The sequence below is a fragment of the Dasypus novemcinctus genome, chromosome 1 (genome assembly GCF_030445035.2).
Source record: "Dasypus novemcinctus isolate mDasNov1 chromosome 1, mDasNov1.1.hap2, whole genome shotgun sequence".
Taxonomy (NCBI): domain Eukaryota; kingdom Metazoa; phylum Chordata; class Mammalia; order Cingulata; family Dasypodidae; genus Dasypus; species Dasypus novemcinctus.
In genome coordinates, this window is record NC_080673.1 from 95038843 (window position 1) to 95061398 (window position 22556).

General features: G+C 38.2%; 1 protein-coding gene across 4 annotated transcripts in view; it reads left to right on the forward strand.

Annotated features, from left to right (window-relative positions):
• PPA2 (inorganic pyrophosphatase 2) overlaps nt 1–22556 on the forward strand; it is a 120144-nt gene that overhangs the window by 42953 nt on the left and 54635 nt on the right. For all 4 annotated transcript variants that reach the window (XM_058294615.2, XM_012518669.4, XM_058294630.2 and 1 more), the window contains exon 6: nt 1–87. In XM_058294615.2, the coding sequence (XP_058150598.1) occupies nt 1–87 (87 nt within the window). The remainder of the gene's footprint in view (nt 88–22556) is intronic.

Below are 22556 nucleotides of genomic sequence, written 5' to 3' on the forward strand. Positions count from 1 at the left end.
ACTTGGGAAGATCCCCATCAAAAAGATAAGAGCACAGACTGCTGTGGAGATAATGATCCAATTGATGTTTGTGAAATTGGCTCAAAGGTTGGTTTTATTTACTGTGTTAATTCTAATATGTGTTGTGGTTTATTCATGACATAAACTTTCAGTTCTCTTCTGAAGACACTACTTCTTCAGCTTTTCAAATTTCCAGTCCATTGATCTCTAATATCAGTCCCTTCTTGTATCTTTACTTCATTTAAGTCAGGAGTTAGCTAATAATAGCCTACAGGCCATATCTAGCCCACCACGTGATTTTGTACATAAAGTTTTATTGGAATATAGCTACACACATTCTTTTATGTATTGTGTATGGCAACTTCACAGTGCCAGAGTTAAGTAGTTATAGTAGAGACTATATAATTCTCAAAGTGTAAAATATTCACCACCTGATTCTTAACAGAAAAAAAGATTGCTGTTTCTTGTCTTCACCTCTCTTGCCCATTATTCTGACAGAAACTTCAATACTGATGAAAGCAAACTGACACTTTTTTTGGGAGGCCGCCGGTCCTACTGAAGAAAAATCCCACAATCTCATAGGTTGATGTTACCCATTAATTCTTTCATGTGTCCCAGGCACTTCTTTCTCCTGCTTTCTACTGCAGCTACTGATAATAACTCATGTTCTGTGAAGACATTCAGCTCCTCTCACTTTCTTTTCCTTCCCAGCTGGTGATATCTTTAATTTTAAAGAGCTAATAGAAGTCAGCCAATAAGAATTCCTTCACTTTTCCCTTCAGACTTACAAACTACATGGACTTGGAAACATAATTTCTTCTCTTTCTTCTGTTACTCTGAGAGTTTTTTTTCTTATCTAAGATAAAGGCTTCCACCTGTGCTCTAGATCCTGTCTACTCCTACCTTTTTTTTTTTTTTTAAGATTTATTTATTTATTTATTTATTTATTTATTTATTTATTTCTCTCCCCTTCCCCCCCTACCCCAGTTGTCTGTTCTCTGTGTCTATTTGCTGCATCTTCTTTGTCTGCTTCTGTTGTTGTCAGTGGCACGGGAATCTGTGTTTCTTTTTGGTGCATCATCTTGTGTCAGCTCTCAGTGTGTACGGCACCATTCCTGGGCAGGCTGCCCTTTCTTTCGCGCTGGGCGGCTCTCTTTCTGGGGCGCACTCCTTGTGCTTGGGGCTCCCCTATGCGGGGGACACCCCTGCGTGGCAGGGCTCTCCTTGCGCGCATGGGTCAGCTCCACACGGGGTCAAGGAGGCTGGGGGTTTGAACCGCCGACCTCCCATGTGGTAGACGGACGCCCTAACCACTGGGCCAAGTCCGCCGCCTCATCCCACCTTTTGAGTGATGATATTTTTATGTCCTTTCTCTGTATTTACAAATTCTCTTTCTTAACTAGCTTCCTCCCAGATGCCACCTATTTTCCCCTCTTCACACTGAAGACTTGAGAAAAGAGTTTCGTACACTCACCTCCATTTCTGACTTCCCACTTAATCTTCAGCCTACTGCAAAATTATTTCTAACCCCAGTATTTTGATGAAACTGGTAAGGTCACTGGTAACTTTCTTTTATATATCCAGAAGGACTAACTTCAACTTACCTTAGCATTCTTTACTGTTTACCTTGACTTCCTTCTTTAAACATTCTCTTTCGCTTGACTTCCATTATATCATGAGATCTTAGATTTTTTCCTAATCATCTGTTTCCTCCTTGGTTTCTTTTGCCAGCTTCTTTTCTCCTGCTTACTCTTTAAGTGTTGCTTAAAGCTTTAGAGTTGTGTCCTTGTCCTTCTCTTCTCATGAAGGGATTCCCTTGGTGATCCTTTTCCAACAATTCATGGTTTTGGTCCCAAATTGATAAAACTCTTACGTAGGTATTAAGTGTGAGTGAAAATATTAAGCGAGAGCATCTTGTTTTCATCCATAAAAGTTTGTCAGTGAGCCTGTAATTAATGAGGTTGGTACCTGGAAAAAAATCATGTGAAAGCATATGTACTTGATAAATGTATCTGACTTGGGGACACTAATTTTTTATTGACAAAACAAAGAAATTGATCTAAGAAAACTTGATGTATGGATTTTTAAATAAACCTGTCAAGGTCATTAAATATGCAGAATAAAATTAAAGACTTTAAATGTAGTGATTTTTAATAGGTATATGTAATTAAATGATAATCTTGAAAATATTCTTTTGTATTTTACATAGAAAATTTAGTAATAGTAAATAGTAAATGTTTAGTACATAATTTCTGACAAATATATTGATGAACTACTATTACTTTTTGCATAAATATCATATTAATTATGAATAGTGAGGTGAATATACTTGTTTTTGTGTAGACCAGAATATTGTAAAGTAAATGAGAAATTCTTATGGACCAAGAGCTGCCAAGAGAGCAGGGAAGACATCCTGGACTGATGAAGTTACTAAATGTCATATGAAAGCAGAAACCAAATTTCTAGGTACCATAATTGCCAGGAAGTAACCTATTGCTAGTTTATTCTAGTACTTACCATTTTGTTGGTCTGGTTATTCTAAACTATTTTAAACCAAGTAGTCACTAAATGCTATTTTTTTGTCCCTACCACGGGAACAGATTTCTTATTTTTGCCTGTTTCTGTTTTTATCTTTGACCCAAATTCCTTCCATTTTGGGATTTTTTTTTCCCCTTAATTATTATTTATTGTACAAGAAAATTTTAGCTATGATAATGGAAATAAAATCAAGGAGAAACCTTTCTCACAGTCCTCCTATCTCAGTAAATCATTGTGTTATCTTTCTATGCTTCCTTTCTTCCTGGATAAATATATAAACATTTTTTTTTGTTGGGCATTTTTTCCATTTTGTTTCTTTTATATAATAGAGTTAAAATAGTTAAAAACTTTCCCTGCATATAACTTTTCCTTTTTTATTTCTTTTGGGGTAGCTAGATGTGATAAACAGAATTTCTAAAATGGCACCCCAGAGATGTCCATGTTAATCCCTGGAGTTTATGAATATGATGAGGTTTCACTCCCTTGATTATGTTATTATATTCTATGGCACAGTTTACTGTAAAGTAGGAAAATTGTCTGGGATTATCCACACAGACCCATTGTAATCACATGAGTCCTTAGAAGCAAGGGTTTACTCTGACAGGTGTTAGAAGAGGATGACACACCACTGTTGGTTTGAAGATGGGTGGGTGTAGCTATGTGAGAAGGAACTTTGTAGGCTTTAGCTGCATAGAGCTCCCTTATTGACATCCAGCAAAGGAAGTGGGGACCTTAGTCCTATATCTACAAGGAACTTTCCTTGGACAACAACCTTTATGAGCTTAGATTCTTCCCTGGAGCCTTTTCAGGTAAGAACCTTGTCTGGCCAAAACTTTGGTTTGGTCTTGTGAGGCCCTAAGGAGAGAATCTAGCCATGCCACGCCAGAACTCCTGACTTAGGGAAACAGAGAGAATACATTTTTTATTGTAAGCCTTTAAGTTTGTGGTGATTTGTTACAGCACAACAAAAAGTGACAACTCAAGATAACACGCTTTCAAGTTTTACTTTCCGTAGGTTTCTTGTGTTGATTGGGTTCATTTGAAGTTTTACCCTATCCTTCAGATTCTGAATCAGTGTAGAATTTTTGTTGTTGTCCATGGTTATTATATTCTGCTCATACTAGATTACTAAGAATTATTAGCAGCTGATAACTACTTGTAGAGCTCAGAGAGGGAAAAAAAATTAGCTTCTGTAGAGTGACTCTTATGTGCTAGTTAATGTACCTGTGTATGCGTCTGGTTTTTTTCACTTAGCATAATGCAGTTTTTGGTGGTTTTGTTTTGTGTCTGATATTAACATCTTTTAGTATTTGCATACATTTGTTCATTTTCAAGGAAAGGTGGTGTCATATATGCAATTTTACTCATTCATATTTCACATGTGGTTTTATAGTCCCATGTTATGTTTTTTAGCTTTTTTTTAGTAACACGAATGACCTTAGACTTTCCCTTTAAGACATTTCTTTCCCACGTAATAGCACTGCTAGTTACAAATATGTTGGACTTTCAACTTTTCTATTCTTTTCCAAAGGTTAACATACATTCTTTTAACCATTTTTGTACAAATTAACCCTCAGCTTTCCATTCTCTAACCTTATTTTATTTTCTGGTGACCCATATTGAAGTTAAGAGTTATGTGAGATTACACGATATATTTAGTTTTTAGTAGCACAATCATACAGTATTTGTCTTTTTCTGTTTGGCTTGCTTCACTCAACATAATGTCCTTCAGGTTCATCCATGTTGTCATTTGCTTTACAACTTAATTTCTTCTTACAGCTGCATAATATACCATTGTATGAATACACCACAGTTTTTTTATTCATTCCTTCATTGATGGACACCAGGGTTGTTTCCAGCTTTTGGCAATCATGAATAACATCACTGTGAACATAGGTGTGCAGAGGTCTGTTCGTGTCACTGCTTTCAAGTCTGTTGGGCATATACCTCATAGTGGTATTGCTGGGTCACATGGCAAATCTATATTCACTTCTTTAGGAACTGCCAAACTGTCCTCCACAGTGGCTGTACCATTCTACATTCCCACCAACAGTGAATAACTGTTACTGTCTCTCCAATCCTTTCCAACACTTGTAGTTCTGTCGCCATTCTAATAGGTATGAAATGGTATCTCGTTGTTTGATTTGCATTTCCCTAATCCCTAGTGAAGTTGAACATTTTTTCATGTTTTTTTTTTTTTTTTGCCATTCGTATTTCTTCTTTGGACAAATGTCTAGTCAATTCTTTTGCCCATTTTTTAATTGAGCCATTCATCTTTTTATAGTTGAGTTGAGCATCTCTTTATATATCATGGATATTAAACTCTTATTGGATATGTGATTTCCAAATATTTTCTCCCATTGAGTCAGCTGCCTATTCACCCTTATTACAAAGTCCTGCGAGGTGCAAAAGTATTTCATTGAGGAGGTCCCATTTATCTATATTTTCTTTTGTTTCTCGAGCTTTGGGTATAAGTACATTTTAGAAACCACAACCTACCACAAAGTCTTTCAGATGTTTCCCTAAATTTATGTCTAATAGTTTTATGTTCTGGCTTTTATATTTAGGTCTTTGATCCATTTAGAGTTGAGTCTTATATAAGGAATGAGGTAGGGGGCCCTCTTTCATTCATTTGGTTATGGATATCCAGTTCTCCTAGGACCATTTGTTGAAGGGACTGTTTTGTCCTGTTAACATTGCTTTGGTGGATTTGTCAAAACCCACTTGACTGTAGAGATGAGGATTTACTTCTGGACTTACAGTTCTGTTCCACTGATGGATGTGTCTATCTTTATGCCAATACCATGGTATTTTGACCGCTGTAGCTTTGTAATGTTTCAAGGTCAGGGAGTGAAATCCTCCCACCTTGCTTCTTTTTTAGAATGCTTTTGGCTCTTTGGATGCACATTCCCTTCCAAATGAATTTGGTAATTGCCTTTGCTATTTTTGTAAAGTAGGCTGTTGGAATTTTGATTTGTATTGTATTGAATATATAAATCAGTTTGGGTAAGATTGACATCTTCCCAATATTTAGTCTTCCAGTCCATGAGCATGAAATGTCTTTCCATTTGTTTAGGTCTTTATTGATTTCTTTTAGCATTGTTTTGTAGTTTTCTGCATATAGGTCCTATACTTCTTTGGTTAAATTGATTCCCAGGTATTTGAGTCTTTTTGTTGCTATTGTAAAAGGAATTTTTCCCCTGATTTCCTCTTCGGGTCATTCATTGTTAGTGTGTAAGAACATTACTGATTTTTGCATCCTGATCTTGTATTGTGCTACTTTGCTAACTTGTTTATTAGCTCAAGTAGCTTTATCATAGACATTTCAGAATATTCTAAATTTATTATCATGCCATGCAGAAATAGTGTAAGTTTTACTACTACTTCTCCTATTTGGATGCTCCTATTTGTATTAGTTAGTCAGAGGGGTGCTGATGCAAAATACCAGAAATCTGTTGGCTTTTATAAAGAGTATTTATTTGGTGTAGAAGCTTACAGTTACCAGGCCATAAATCATAAGCTGCTTTCCTCACAAAGTCTGTTGCCACATGTTAGAGCAAGATGGCTGCTGATATCTGCAAAGGTTCAGGCTTCCTGGGTTCCTTTCTTCCCGGGGCTTGTTTCTCCAGGTTCAGCTGCTCTGCTCTCCACAAGGCCAGGTGTAGACTGCCAGGCAAATGGCTTGTCTCTCTTCCTGGGGCCTCTGCTGTGTCTAATGGAGCCTTCTCTGCTTCCTCATATATCTGCTTATCTGTGTGTTTACCTCCTGGGCTCCAGGATCAAAACTCTCAACTTCTTCCTCTGCTGTATAGTTTCTCTGTGAATCTCTACCCACCAAGGCCTAATCAGAGCCTTAATCATTATTTAATCCAGTAAAAGCAAAACCTCTGAATCCAGTATAATATAGTATGTCCAGAGGAACAAACCAGTTTAAAAACATTCATAACCATATCAAACTTCCACAACCACATTAACAAATTGAAGGAAAAAACAACAATACACGATCATCTTGTTTGATGCAGAAAATGCATTCGCCAAAATCCAGTATCATTTCTTGATAAAATCACTTTGAAAGATAGGAATAGAATGAAAATCCTCAATATGATAAAAGGCATAATATATGAAAAACCCATAGCCAAAATTGTACTCAATGGGGAAATTGAAAGCTTTCTAAGATCAGGAACAAGACAAGAATGCCAACTGTCACTACTGTTGCTCAACATTGTACTCTAAGTTCTAGCTAGAGCAATTAGACAAGGGAAAAAAAAGGAATCTGTAGCAGTTTGATATTGTTTATGAATTCCAAAAAATAGATACTGGATTATGTTTGTAATCTGATCTGTACCTGGGCATGATTGAACAGAGTTGAGGGTTTCTGATGTTGGAGTTTGATGCTGAAGACTTAAGCTGGAGCCCTGGGAAGTAAGCTCACAGAGGAAAGAGAAGCAAGCCCCAGGAAGAAAGGAACTTTGAACCCAGGGAGAAGCAAGACCCTGGAAGGGAGGAATCCAGGAAGCCTGGACCCTCACAGCCATTAGCAGCCATCTTCCTCCAACACATGAAAATAGACTTTGATGAGGGAAATAACTTATACTTTATGGCCTGGTGTATCTGACATCTCCTACCCCAGATAAATACCCTTTATAAACACCAACCAATTTCTGGTATTTTGCATCAGCACCCCTTTGCTAATACAGTGGTTTATTATGTTAATTGATTTTCTTCTGTTGAATCACTCTTGCATACCAGGAATAGTTCCCTCTAGATCATGATGTATAAGTGTTTTGATATGCTGTTGGATTCTGTTTGCAAGTATTTAGTTGAGAGTTTTTGAATCTGTGTTCTTTAGAGAGATTAGTCTTTAATTTTCTTTTCTTGTGTCTTTATCTGGCTTTGGTGTTAGGGTGATGTTGGTTTCATTGAATGTGTTGGGTAATTTTCCCTCCTCTTCAGTTATTTCAAAGAGTTTAAGCAGCATTGGTGTTTCATCTTCTCGAAATGCTTGGCAGAATTCACCTGGACTTTTCTCTGTTGGGAGATTTTTGATGACTAACTCAATCCCTTTAAATGTAATTGGTTTATTAAGTTCTTTTATTGTAGTGTCAGTGTAAGTTGTTTGTGCATTTCTAGGGATTTGTCCATTTCATCTTGGTTGTCTGGTGTCAGCAGCTAGCCTACCTGAATTAGCCATTTAAATACCTTAATGTCTAGTTTGTTGGCATACAGTTTCTTATAATATTCTCTTAGGATCTTTTTATTCAGTGGGGTTGCTTATAATTCCACCCCTTTCATTTCTGATTTTATTTGCATCTTGTTGTTCTCTCTCTTTTGTTAGTCTAGCTACGGCTTTGTCAATTTTATTGATTTTCTCAAAGAAAAAGTCTCAAAATTATTGGTTTTGTTGATTTTCTGTTTTTGTTGTTGTTGTTGTTCTTAATTTCCTTTATTTCTGCTCTAATCTTTTTTTTTTTAAAGATTTTATTTATTTTATTTATTTCTCTCCCCTTCCCGCCCTCGCCCCAGTTGTCTGTTCTTTGTGTTTATTTGCTGCGTCGTCTTCTTTGTTTGCTTCTTTTGTTGTCAGTGGCACAGGAATCTGTGTTTCTTTTTGTTGCATCATCTTGTTGTGTCAGCTCTCTGAGTGGGTGGCGCCATTCTTAGGCAGGCTGCACTTTTCTTTTGCGCTGGGTGGCTCTCCTTATGGGGCGCACTCCTTTGCGCGTGGGGCTCCCCTATTCAGGGACACCCCTGCGTGGCACGGCACTCCTTGCGCGCATCAGCACTGCGCATGGGCCAACTCCACGGGTCAAGGAGGCCCGGGGTTTGAACTGCGGACCTCCCATGTGGTAGACGGACGCCCTAAACACTGGGCCAAGTCCACTTCCCAATAATACCAAATTGCTACAGTAGTTCTATGTTTAGCTGTTTTTTGTTGGTTTTTTTTTTGAGATACTGGGGGCCGAGTATTGAACCCAGGACTTTGTATGTGGGAAGCTGGCTTTCAGCCACTGAGCCACATCAGTTCCCCCTTAATCTTTTTATTTCTTTCCTCCTCCTTGCTTTGGGAATGGTTTGCTGTTCTTTTTGTAGTTTCTCCATTTCTTCAGTTAGATCTTTATTTTTAGCTCTTTCTTTTCAACATAAGCTTTTAGGGCTATACATTTCCCTCTCAGGATTGCCTTCCCTGTATCCCATAAGTTTTGATAAGTTGTGTTTTCATTTTCATCCATCTCAATATAGTTACTTTCACTTACAATTTTTTCTTTGACCCACTGATTGTGAATTTATCTCTTTCCCATCGATTAATGATTTACAGTTTCATTCCATTATGATCTGAAAAGGTGCTTTGTATATTTTTATTCTTTTTATATTTTATTGAGACCTGCATTGTGACCTAACATGTGGTTTCTCCTGGAGAAAGATTCGTGAGCACTTGAGAAGAATGTATAACCCGCTGAGTTTGGGTACAACATTCTGTATGTATCTATTAGGTCTAACTCTATCAAATTGTTCAAGTTCTCTGTTCCCTTCTTGATCTTCTGTCTAGTTGTTCTATCTAATGATGTGAGTATTGAAATCTCCAACTGTTATTGTAGAGATGTCTTTTTCTCCCTTAGGTTTTGTCAGAATTTACCTTGTATATTTTGGGGCACCCTGGTTAGATGAATAGATATTATGACTCTTATTTCTTCCAGGTGAATTGTCCCTTTCGTTAATATATAATGGCCTTCTGTGTCACTTAACTCTTTTTTGCATTTAAAGTCTGTTTTGTTTTGTCGAATATTAGTATAGCTACCCCTGCTCTTTTTTGGTTACTGTTTGCGTGGAGTATCTTTTCTAGCCTTTCACTTTCAGCTGGTTTGTATCCCCCTGGGTCTAAGGCGAGTCCCTTTAAACAGCATATTTTTTTTATCCATTCTGTTAGTTTACCTGTTTTGATTGGGGAGTTTTTAATCTGTTCACATTCAGTGATATTTCTGTAAATACATGATTTACTTCCACCATTTCATTCTTTGGTTTCCTATGTCATATCTTATTTCCATGTCTTTTTACTCTTTTGGTTATCCTCTCTGCTATTCTTGTCTTCTGTACTTTCCTTCATGCCTTTACTCTTTTGGTTATCCTCTCTGCAATTTTTGTCTTCTGTACTTTGCTTCATGCATCTATCTCCTGATTTTTCCTTCAAGCTTTAAGGCGTCCTTTAATATTTTCTGTAAAGCTGGATTCTTTTTTTATGAACTTCACAAAAGTTTCTGTTTGTGAATATTTTAAACTCACCTTTATATTTTAGGACATTTGTGTTGGATAAAGAATTCTCAGCTGGCAGTTTTTCTCTCTCAGTATTCTAATTGTGTCAAACTACTGTCTTCTCGGCCCCATTGTTTCTGATGAGACATTCACACTAAGTCTTACTGGGCATCCCTTAGGGATTGAACCTAAAACCTTGTACATGTGAAGCAGGCGTTCAACCACTGAGCTATATCAGCTCTGCTGGAATATGCTTTTTAAAATCTGTTTATAATTCCCAGGAATTCTAATAGATGCCTCTTCCACCAAACCCCCTGCAGGGCACCTCAGCCTTGGCACCACTGACATTTTGTGCTGAATGAGTCTTTGTCTTTAGGGGCTGTCCGCTGTAGCATCCCTGGCCTCTTTCCACTAGATGCTAGTATCACCTCCTCTAATACAATAACCAAAAATGTCTCTAGATATTGCTAATGTCCCCTGGGGTACAAAATTGCCCCTGGTTGAGAGCCATGGCTCTGGCATATCACCAAGCCAACCAGTGAAGCGAGCCCTTCATTAGTAACTGTGTGATAAATCTAAAAATTTTGAACATTTTCATTTTACAAAGGATTTGAGAAGTCTTTTGGTCCAGTGCTACCATGTTCTCCTGCAGCTTTCTGTTCTCAAGGATTATTGCTCTAGTTCCTATAGTTATTCCCACTCCATCCAGTTCTTTTTTCTCCAGATGTTCTATGTTTATGCCCTCCTTGGAAAGGAGTACCACTACTAACTTTTAAAAATATGATGCATTAGCGTTTATGCAAGCAGTTATAAAATCTTTGACATCCTTTAATTTTGATATATTGCACATTAGTAACTATAGCTATCACCCATATCTTTATACTTACTTGTCATATATTCCCTTTGGACTTGGGAATCTAGAATTTAAGTGACCAAAGTCCAAACTTGAGGACAAGTACCAGAAATACTTTGTGATTGCAGCTGGTGAAAAGCATAACAGAGTTGGGGGAGAAAGGGGAAAAGCAGAAGCAGTATTTCAGACAACTGAGACCCAAAATGTAAAGGAAAATTCTTCATTCATAATTTCACTTACTGTGAACAGTATTTCTCTCACAGATGTGGCTTAAACCGTTAAACCCTTAAGGCATATACAAAGAGAAGGTGAGCTGACCGAACAGCGGCTGCTGTGAGTTGGTGCCAAAATCAATCCAGAGGAGTCTATACATGTGTTTGTCCATCTCCCATTTCCCCTTTCAAAACCTGTTTCCTTCGGGAATCTTTCCATAGATTCAAATGGGAATCTGTTTAATCTTGGAGTGGAAGAATTTCAGTTGTTTGCTTGTAATAAACAGACTTAAGGGGAGACAAACTTCTTTTTCCGTTTTTTCTTTTTGAAAGCAGGTTAAGATAAGATTTAGTGCTTTTTAAGGATGTTAAAAGCAGTAGATATTTATCTGCCTTTTTATAGAACTAAGTCAATATAGGAAATAATATGAAATGTAACTTAGAAAACTGATTCCTTGTCTTTGGTCTGAAAGGATTTACCTCTTGAAGGGTGAAATTTTTTTTTTCTTTTTCCCTAACTTTTATGTTTACCTAAAATTATTCCTTTTACCAAGAAGGGATAAAATAAATTGTGATTTCCTGTAGGAAACCAAACCTTATTATTGGTTCTTACAAAGAAGTATTAGTTTAAAACCATTTGGTTGGATTATCTTATTTATTCCTCACTACCATCCTATGAAACAGTTACTTTTATTAATACAGTTTTACATAAAATTATTTTCCAGAGGACTTAAGTCATTTCCCCAAGTTCATGTGGCTAGCAGCTAGCAGAACTGATATTTAAGCCTGGGTAGTCTGTTTCTGGAGTCTAAACTCTTAGCGCCTATGCTTTTCTGTCTCCAGTGTTGATATGTATGAGATCTGATAAATATATTTAATTGACAGTATAATTGATAAATATTCTTTAAAGTTTGCAGGTTTCAGCAGTATTTCAACTTTATTATTTGAGATGAAAGTTTCCTGGTTTTTGAGGTCTACACTTTATTAAGATAGACTTGATTAAATTAGAATCTTGATTTAAATTAGGTATTTTCAGTAGAGTTTTCTAAGGAAGGTGTATGTTCTTTTGCTTAAATTTAACTGAGATAGAGGTTTATATTTTTCTTTAATTAATATTATATTTTCCAGAAATTATTTTCTGATTAATTTCGTAGTTATTTGCAAAAAAATGTAATGATTTGTTTATTTCATTTAATCAAACCAAAGGAGATATTGCAAAATGAACCACATTCAGTAGGTTGGTGATATCTGAGTGTATGTGTGTGCTTATGTTTATAGGGAATAGTTTGTTTTATTATGGTTCATTTGTGACCATACTATATAAACTATCAACAGTCACCATCAACGAAAATAATTTGTGATTAAGTTTTTTAAATTGAGGTAAAATTCACTTAATATAAAATTAGACATTTTTAAGTGTTCAGTTCAGTGGCTTTTTGTACATCTCTTTCAGTCCCAAAACATTTTCATTACCCTAAAAGGAAACTCTTTACCTCTTTGCAGTCACTCCTCATTCTCCCCTGCCCCAGGCCTTGGTAGCCTTTAATCTGCTTTCTGTCTCTAGGATATACTTATTCTGGGCATTTCATATATTTATACAGTATATGACTTTTATGTGGACTGTTGTCTTGCACTTAGCATAGTGCTTTTGAGGATCATTCATGTTGTGCGTATTAGTACTTTATTCCTTTTAATGGCCAAATAACATTCCATTTTTGGATAATACCACATTTTGCTTATCCATTCATCAGTTGCTAACATTAGGTTGTTTTTATCTTTTGGCCATTGTGAATAGTGCTGCTAGAAATATTTATGTATATGTTTTTGTTTGAATGCCTATTTTCAGTTTTTTGAGGTATATACCTAGGAGTGGAAATTGGAAATTGCTAGTATGGTAATTCTATGTTTAACTGTTTTAGGAACCATCAAACCATATTCCATAGCAGGTACCATTTTACATTCCTACCAGCAAAGTACAAGTGTTCCAATTTCTCCACATCCTCATCAAACTTTTTTTCTGGTTTTTAAAAAATTATTATTATTATTATTATTATAGTCATCTTAATGGATATGAAATGGTGTCTTGATTAATTTCATTTGAAACACGTTTATATGTCCTATTGCATCTTAAGCAAATGTGGATAATTATTTTATAAAGGAAAACAATGAATGTATTTTTGCAATTTTTAACTATAAAGTTTAATAAGGTATAATTGTCATACAGTAAACTATATAAAATGTACATATTTAAATTGATAACTTTTGACAAGTATATACCCATAAAACCATTACTAAAATCAGGATAATGAACATCTATATTAGACCCAAAAGTTTCCTCACAATCTTTTGTAATACCCTCCTCTCCTCTGATCTGTCGGCAAGCAAGTTCTGATCTGCTTTCTCTCACTACAGAGTAGTTTGCATTTTCTAGAATTTCACGTAAACAAAATCATATTGTATGTATTCTTTTTCTGTTTGGTTTTCACTCCCCATAATTATTTTTTTTTTTTTTTTTTATTGACTTTGTAATAATATTACATTAAAAATATATATGTGAGGTCCCATTCAACCCCACCCCCCCCACCCCCCCTCTCCCCCCCCCCAACAACACTCGTTCCCATCATCATGACACATCCATTGGATTTGGTAAGTACATCTTTGGGCACCTCTGCACCTCATATACATTGGTTCACATCATAGCCCATACTCTCCTCTATTCCATCATGTAGGCCCTGTGAGGATTTACAATGTCCGGTGATTACCTCTGAAGCACCATCCAGGGCAGCTCCATGTCCCGAAGACGCCTCCACCTCTCATCTCTTCCTGCCTTTCCCCATACCCTTTGTCCATTATGTCCACTTTTCCCAATCCAATGCCACCTCTTCTATGTGGACACTGGATTGGTTGTGTCCATTGCACCTTTATGTCAAGAGGAGGCTCAGATTCCACCTGGATGCTGGATGCAATCCTCCCATTTTCAGTTGTAATCACTCTAGGCTCCATGGTGTGGTGGTTGTCCTTCACCTCCATCTTAGCTGAGTGTGGTAAGTCCAATAAATCAGATTGTAGGTGCTGGAGTCTGTTGAGGCTCAGGATCTGGCTATCACATTGTCAGTCCAGAGATTCAAATCCCCTAAATATATCTTAAACCCCAACATTAACTGCACCTCCAGCACATTAGCATGAAAGTCTTATGAAGGGAGATCCCATCTGAGTCCAGATTCATCACACATAAACACCATTTCCAAAGAGGGGCCATCTGCCCTGGTAGTTAATCCCATCGGCCATGACCATAACTCCCATGGGTCTCTTTAGCCCTCAAAGGAACCAATATCTGGGGGTTGTATCTGCTTTATCTGTCTCTCTGACTCTGCTCAGTTGTGCATGAGGGCAAACCTTCTGCCAGCCTCCAGACTCTTTTTTAGAAACTCGTAGCCATATAAACTCATTTCTCCTTTCCATTTCCCCCTTACTTTAGGTCAAACAGCATTTTAAAGTCATGGTATTTTATGTAGACATGGATATTCTGCTGATCCGCATTGAACCTTCCGTATAAGGTCATTTTCCAGTTGCATCATCAGTTGGTAGTTGATAGTGGTCCCTCGTTGCCAGGGAGGCTCATCCCCGGGTGTCATGTCCCACGCTGGGGGGAAGGCATTGCATTTACATGCTGAGTTTGGCTTCGAGACTGGCCACATTTGAGTAACATGAAGGCTGACAGAAGGAAATTCCCAGGCACAAAGTTGCTCTAGGCCTTGTTATTATTTTGGGTTTATCAGCTCACAAGCATAGTCATTAGTATCAGGGGCTCACTGTTGAACCCTCACTCCCTCCCGGTCCCCACCACTGTACCTGGGAGACTGTCGCTGCTCCCCTAGGGACCACGACAGAGCACCACTGGCCGGGAACCCAGTACCCCCCCTACTGTGGTTTTTAATTGTTGCCACTATGAGTATATCCAAACATTACCATGCACCCTGGACATATGTTCTGTACAGCTCCCTGTCAGTCATATATCATCTGTCATTGGTATCCCATACCAGTATCCCTCCATTGCCATTGTTGAAACACTCTGTGATCCAGAACTCCCCGAAATTTGAAGCCCAATATAATGTCATGGTCCCTTACTAGGGAATGGCATATAGCGATGAGTTTAAAGGATAGATAAAGAACTTGGATAAAGTTAGATAAAGAACTTAGATAAAGAATGTTGACTTGAAAAAATTCCACATCCTATTTTTTTTTTTTTTTTTTTTTTCCCCCCCCCCCCCCTAATTATTCAGCTTTTCTTCACAGGAGTCCTAGACCACAGCAATGTATATATATAATATACAGCACTCCCACACATCCACCAGAAAACCTTTTCCCTTCCACAGTGATACTCTTACGCCCTATTCATATCATATTTACTTAAAGTGATGTACAGAGTCTGAGACATTAGCTTTCTAACAAGGTGACATCTGTATTTACATTGTGGTGCATACTTTAGGATACACAGTTCTTTACATTTTTAGTTATCCTATGTTTTACATTATGGTTTACATTATCAGTCTGTCATCTCCTATATGTTATGGTGTAATATTACATGTTTTATATCCATCCTTGTGTACTCTCAAGAAACTCCTCTCTTACCCCCCATTTACTTTGGTTCCACACATTTAACGTCCATTTTCCCTTCCACCTTAGTGCCCTCAGTGATAGCCAACCTCCGTTTCCTGAGGAGCCACTTCCAGAGATAGATGGAATAGTGTTCAGGGCCTAACTTGCTCAACTGCCCCAATGCCCTGGGAGCCACCCTTTCTCTCGAGGGATACAGTTCCCTCTATTGGATGGCATTAGTCCTCCCCAGGATGTGGGTCCACCCCCACTCTCACTACTTGGGTTTCTACCCCATGGTGTCACCCACTCTGGCAGAATGAGCATTTAGACATTCCCCAGGAGCCCGTCCTGCATCAGACCCTCCCCTCCGAGCATTCTAAACAGGTAACCCTCTTTATTATATTTTGATATGATTTTCTCGGCATTTTACTCTCCACCAACACCTGACCCTCTCCTGGTTCGTATGCTACCCCTCCCTCCCCCCACTTTTGGGCAACGTTACCCACCCGTCCCTCCCCAGCCACCCTCAAACCCGCAAAGCCCCAAGCAAAGGCAACCCCTTGCCCCCCTTTTATCTCTTCTTTGTGTTCATACTTACCACCATCTCGTCTTAAATTCCACCCCTGCAGACATCGGCTCATATCCTTCCTCCACCCTCCGATTTCCTGCAAGCCTATCGTTCAGTCTCTTGCTATCTAGGGCAGCTTGTTTATTTCATATCATTGAGGTCATGTAGTATTTGTCCTTCAATGTCTGGGTTGCTTCACTCAACATAAGGTTCTCAAGATTCATCCATGTTATCACATGTGTTTGTAGTGTGTTTGTTCTTACAGCCGAGTAGTATTCCATTGTGTGTATATACCACATTTTATTGATCCACTCGTCTGTTGATGGGCATTTGGGTTGATTCCAACTTTTGGCAATAGTGAACAATGCTGCTATGAACATTGGTGTACATATATTGGTTTGTGTTCTTGTTTTCAGTTCTGCTGGGTATATTCCCAGCAGTGGTATTGCTGGGTCATATGGCAAATCTATGGCTAGTTTTTTGAGAAACCGCCATACTGTTCTCCAGAATGGTTGGATCCTTCTGCATTCCCACCAGCAGTGGATGAGTGTTCCCCTTCCTTCACATCCTCTCCAGCACTTGTATTCTTCTGTTTTTTTCATAGCTGCCAATCTTATGGGTGTAAGATGGTATCTCATTGTGGTTTTGATTTGCATTTCCCTGATAGCTAGAGATTTGGAACATTTTTTCATGTGCTTTCTTGCCATTTGTATTTCTTCTTCGGAGAAGTGTCTGTTTAAGTCTTTTTCCCATTTTTTAAATGGATTGTTTATCTTTTTATTTTCAAGATGTAGGAGTTCTTTATATATGCAAGTTATAAGTTTCTTATCAGATATATGATTGCCAAATATTTTCTCCCACTGTGTGGGCTCCCTTTTTACTTTCTTGACAAACTCCTTTGAGGTGCAGAAGGCTTTAATTTTGAGGAAGTCCCATTTATCTATTAGTTCTTTTGCTGCTCGTGCTTTTGGTGAGATATTCATAAATCCATTACCTATTACAAGGTCCTGTAGATGTTTCCCTACACTGCTTTCTAAGGTTTTTATGGTCTTGGCTTTTATATTTAGGTCTTTGATCCATCTTGAGTTGATCTTTGTATAAGGTGTGAGATGGTAATCCTCTTTCATTCTTCTACATATGGCTATCCAGTTCTCCAGACACCATTTGTTGAATAGGCCACTCTCTCCCAGTTGAGAGGGTTTGGTGGCTTTATCGAATATTATGTGGTTGTATATGTGAGGTTCTATATCAGAGCTTTCAATTCGATTCCATTGGTCTATATGTCTCTCCTTATGCCAATACCATGCTGTTTTCACCACCGTAGCTTTATAGTATGTTTTGAAGTCAGGTAGTGTGATTCCTCCAATTTCGTTTTTCTTTTTCAGTATGTCTTTGGCTATTCGGGGTCTCTTTCCTTTCCAAATAAATTTCATAGTTAGTTTTTCTAATTCCTTAAAGAAGGCTGCATTGATTTTTATTGGGATTGCATTGAATGTGTAGATCAATTTTGGTAGGATAGACATCTTAATAATGTTCAGTCTTCCTATCCATGAACAAGGAATAGTCTTCCATTTATTTAGGTCTTCTTTGATTTCCTTGAACAATCTTGTATAGTTCTCAGTGTATAAGTTCTTTACCTCTTTAGTTAAATTTATTCCTAAGTATTTGATTTTTTTATTTACTATTGTGAATGGTATTTGTTTCTTGATTTCCTCCTGATCTTGCTCATTATTGGTGTACAGAAATGCTACTGATTTTTGCGCATTGATCTTATAACCTGCGACTTTACTAAACTCATTTATGAGTTCTAGAATCTTCGTTGTAGATCTCTCAGGGTTTTCTATGTATAGGATCATGTCATCTGCAAATAATGAAATTTTGACTTCTTCCTTTCCAATTTGAATGCCTTTTATTTCTGGTTCTTGCCTCAGTGCTCGAGAAGTACTTCTAAGACAATGTTAAATAGGAGCGGCAACAGTGGGCATCCTTGTCTTGTTCCTGAGTTTAGAGGGAAGGAGTCTAGGATTTCTCCATTGTAAACAATATTGGCTTTAGGTTTTTCATATATACTCTTTATCATGTTCAAAAAATTTCCTTGTATTCCAATCATTTGGAGTGTTTTTATCAAGAAAGGGTGCTGTATTTTGTCAAATGCTTTTTCTGCATCAATAGATATAATCATGTGATTTTTTTCCTTCAATCTGTTTATATGGTGTATTACGTTGATTGATTTTCTTATGTTGAACCATCCTTGCATACCTGGGATGAATCCCACTTGGTCGTGGTGTATAATTCGTTTAATGTGTTGTTGAATACGATTAGCAAGTATTTTGTTAAGTATTTTTGCGTCTAGGTTCATTAGAGAAATTGGTCTGTAATTTTCCTTTCTTGTGATGTCTTTGTTTGGCTTTGGTACTAGGGTAATGTTGGCATCATAGAAGGAGTTGGGTAATGTTCTTTCTGTTTCGATGGTTTGGAATAGTTTCAGCAGGATTGGTGTCAGTTCTTTCCGGAATGTTTTATAGAATTCACCTGTGAAGCCATCTGGCCCTGGGCTCTTCTTAGTTGGGAGATTTTTAATAACTGATTCTATCTCTCTGCTTGTGATTGGTTTGTTAAGATCATCAATTTCTTCTTTTGTCAATATGGGCTGTTTATGTGTTTCTAGGAATTTGTCCATTTCCTCTAGATTGTCATTTTTGTTGGAATATAGTTTTTCAAAATATCCTCTTATGATAGTCTTTATTTCTGTGGGGTCAGTGGTGATATCGCCTTTCTCATTTCTTATTTTGTGTATTTGCATCTTCTCTCTTTTTTTCTTTGTTAGTGTTGCTAAAGGTTTGTCAGTTTTGTTAATCTTCTCAAAAAACCAGCTCTTGGTCTTGTTTATCTGTTCAAGTGCTTTCTTATTTTCTATTTCATTTAGTTCTGCTCTTATCTTTGTTATTTCCTTCCTTCTTCTTCCTGTTGGGTTACTTTGTTGTTGTTTTTCTAATTCCTTCAAATGTGCAGTTAGTTCTTCAGTTTTTGCTCTTTCTTCTTTTTTGATATATGAATTTATGGCTATAAACTTCCCTCTCAGTACTGCTTTTGCTGCATCCCATAAATTTTGGTATGTTGTGTTATCATTATCATTTGTTTCAAGGTAGTCATTGATTTCTTTTGAGATTTCCTCTTTGACCCACTGTTTTTCTAAGAGTGTGTTGTTTAATTTCCAAATCGTGGTGTGAAATCTGGGCTTCTTTCCCTTGCAAATCTCCAGCTTGACTCCACTGTGGTCAGAGATAATGTTTTGTATGATTTCAATCTTTCTGAATTCGTTCAGCCTTTCTTTGTGGCCTAGCATATGATCTATCTTGGAGAATGATCCATGTGCACTTGAGAAAAATGTATATCCTGCTGTGTTTGGGTGTAGCGATCTATATATGTCTATTAGATCGAGCTCCTCTAATATACTATTCAGATGTTTTGTGTCTTTGGTGATTCTCTTTTGAGATGTTCTGTCCAGAATTGATAGTGGTGTATTAAAATCCCCCACTATAATTGTAGATGTATCTATTCTTTCACTTAGTTTTTCCAGCGTTTGCCTGACGTATTTAGAGGCACCCTTGTTAGGGGCATAGATATTTATGATTGTTCGATCTTCTTGACAGATTTTCCCTTTGACTAAAATGTAGTATCCTTCTTTGTCTCTCACAATTGTTTCACATTTAAAGTCTATTTTGTCTGATATTAATATAGCTACTCCTGCCTTTTTTTGGTTATTGTTAGCTTGTATGATTGTTTTCCAGCCTTTCACTTTCAATCTCCATGCGTCTCTGGGTCTAAGATGTGTCTCTTGTAGACAGCATATGGATGGGTCATATTTCCTTATCCAGTGTCCCAGTCTGAATCTTTTGATAGGTGAGTTTAATCCATTGACATTCAGTGTTATTACTATCAAGGAATTATTTGTGTTAGCCATATTTTGATTGGATTTGTGTTTGTCATATTTTGTTTGTATATTTTTTTTTGTCTTTTTTGTTGTTGTTGTTGGTCTTATACTCTCCTCCAACTTTGCCTTTCCTGTTTTTTCCTTTCTTCCTGCAGAACTCCCTTTAGAATTTCTTGAAGGGGAGGTTTCTTGTTGGTATACTCTTTCAGTTTCTGTTTGTCTGCGAATATTTTGAACTCTCCATCGTGTTTGAATGCTAGTTTAGCTGGGTAGAGTATTCTTGGTTGGAAATTTTTTTCCTTTAGTACCTTGACTATATCATACCACTGTCTTCTTGCCTCCATGGTTTCAGAAGAGAAATCAGCACTTAATCTAATTGAGCTTCCCTTGTATGTGATGGTTTTCTTTTCTCTTGCTGCTTTTAGGATCTTCTCTTTGTCTTGAGCATTGGATAATTTGACAAGTATATGTCTTGGGGTGGGCCTGTTGGGGTTTATGACTTGTGGAGTGCGCTGTGCTTCTTGGATATGTACATCTGTCTCTTTCAGTAGATTTGGGAAGTTTTCAGTCATTATTTCCTGCAACACTCTTTCTGACCCCTTTCCCTTCTCTTCACCTTCTGGAATGCCTATAATACGTATGTTTGAGCGTTTTGCATTGTCATTCAGGTCCCTAAATCCTAATTGGATTTTTTCTATCTTCTTATTGACCCCTTCTACTATCTGTTTGATTTCTGATGTACTGTCTTCCACATCACTAATTCTCTGCTCTGTCTCTTCTAGTCTGCTGATATTTGCTGCAAGTGTATTTTTGATTTCTTGAACTGTGGTGTTCATTCCCATCATATCTGTTATGTTTTTGCGTATGTCTGCAATTTCCCCTCCAAGTGATGTCTTCATGTTGTTAACCTCTTTCATTACTGCATCAAATTTGTCGGTGATAAATGTTCTGAGATCTTTCATTGCTTGTGCCAAGTTTTGCTCCCCTTCGTGATTATTGGTTTGTTGATTGGATTCAGCCATGTTTTCCTGATTATTGGTTTGGTTCGTAGATTTTTGTTGCTTTCTGGTCATCTCTTTATTTTGACGAATTTAATCAGTTCCTTAGCTTCTTTGTCTGCTCTTGGAGGTTAATTAGTTGTTATTTTTGCACAGGTGTTATATCTTCTCTTTGTCACTTTTTTCTTCTTATTCTAGTTACTTGTTGTTGGTTAAGTTCACTTTAGAGGAAAGTATTAGTGTTGGGGAAAGGCAATTGTGTAAGCAAGGGAAAAGTGTAAAGTTGTATTGGTGATGTATGTTAATAAAGCAGGAATATGAGATCTGGAAGGATGGAGGTTAGATTCATGTAGATTGTATAGAGTTATAGCTGTAGGTAGAGTACCTTTTATGAAGTTGATGACTGAATTTGGGAGGAATATGGTATGAACTACACAGCTATTGTTTTCATGAGAGAGGGAAAAAGAAAAGAAAGGTAATAGTTTCAAGAGTGGATAATAGACAGAAAACAGAACAAAGGTATTAGGAATTAAGAGTTAGACACTTTGTGGATCAAAGAACGGGAGGTGGGGGGTGGAATATAGGAGAGACAGTAGATGATAGTGGATATCAAGATGCAGGGGAAGGGGGATAGTGTAGGTAGCCTAAATCAGTTCACACAGAAATGAGGCAGTGGAGGATGGGAAAACCCAGCAAATGTGAGGTGTTCCCTGTAGCACCTATTGTATACTTGAATTAAAGTAAAAATAAGTGGAAGATGAGGGACAAGAGGGAAAGAGAAAACCGAAAAAAAAACAAAAACAAAAACAAAAAAAAAAACAAACTAATTATAATAGAGAAAAAAGAAAGGCAAGAAGAAAGGAAGAAAAAAAAAGAGGATGGGCAAACGGTGGGGAACGGATAGGGAGAAGAGAGATACAGGTACACACGTGTCACAATTGCAACACTATCTAAAACAACAACTTCCCCCCGCTTTGCCCTAAAACCCCCCCGTCTGTCTGCCCAAATGGGTCTGCAAGCACCTCCCTTCCCACAAACCCCCAATAGGCCGCCCAGGGCCCACGAACTCCCCAGTACTGCAGATGCTCAAAAAAAAAAAAAAAAAAAAAAAAAAATTTAAGTAAAATTAAAAAAACAAACAAACAAACAAACAAACAAACAAACAAACAAAAAAAAACAAAAAAAAACAGAAACCCCTCCTCAGGCCCGGCTCCGCCCGCCGCGGAGGCTTGGACCGGCTCTGCCCGGCTCCTCACGCCGCCTTGGCCTGGCCTGGCTCCGCCCAGCTCCGCTCGCTACAGCGGCCCAGCCGGCTCCGGCATCCACCTCCCGCCACCGCGGCCTGCACCGGCCCCGCCCGGCTCCAAGCGCTACCGCGGCCCGCAGCCGGGGCCTGCACCGGCCCCGCCCTGCTCCAAGCGCTACCGCGGCCCGCAGCGGGGGCCTGCACCGGCCCCGCCCGGCTCCAAGCGCTACCGCGGCCCGCAGCCGGGGCCTGCACCGGCCCCGCCCGGCTCCAAGCGCTACCTCGGCCCGCAGCCGGGGCCTGCACCGGCCCCGCCCGGCTCCAAGCGCTACCGCGGCCCGCAGCGGGGGCCTGCACCGG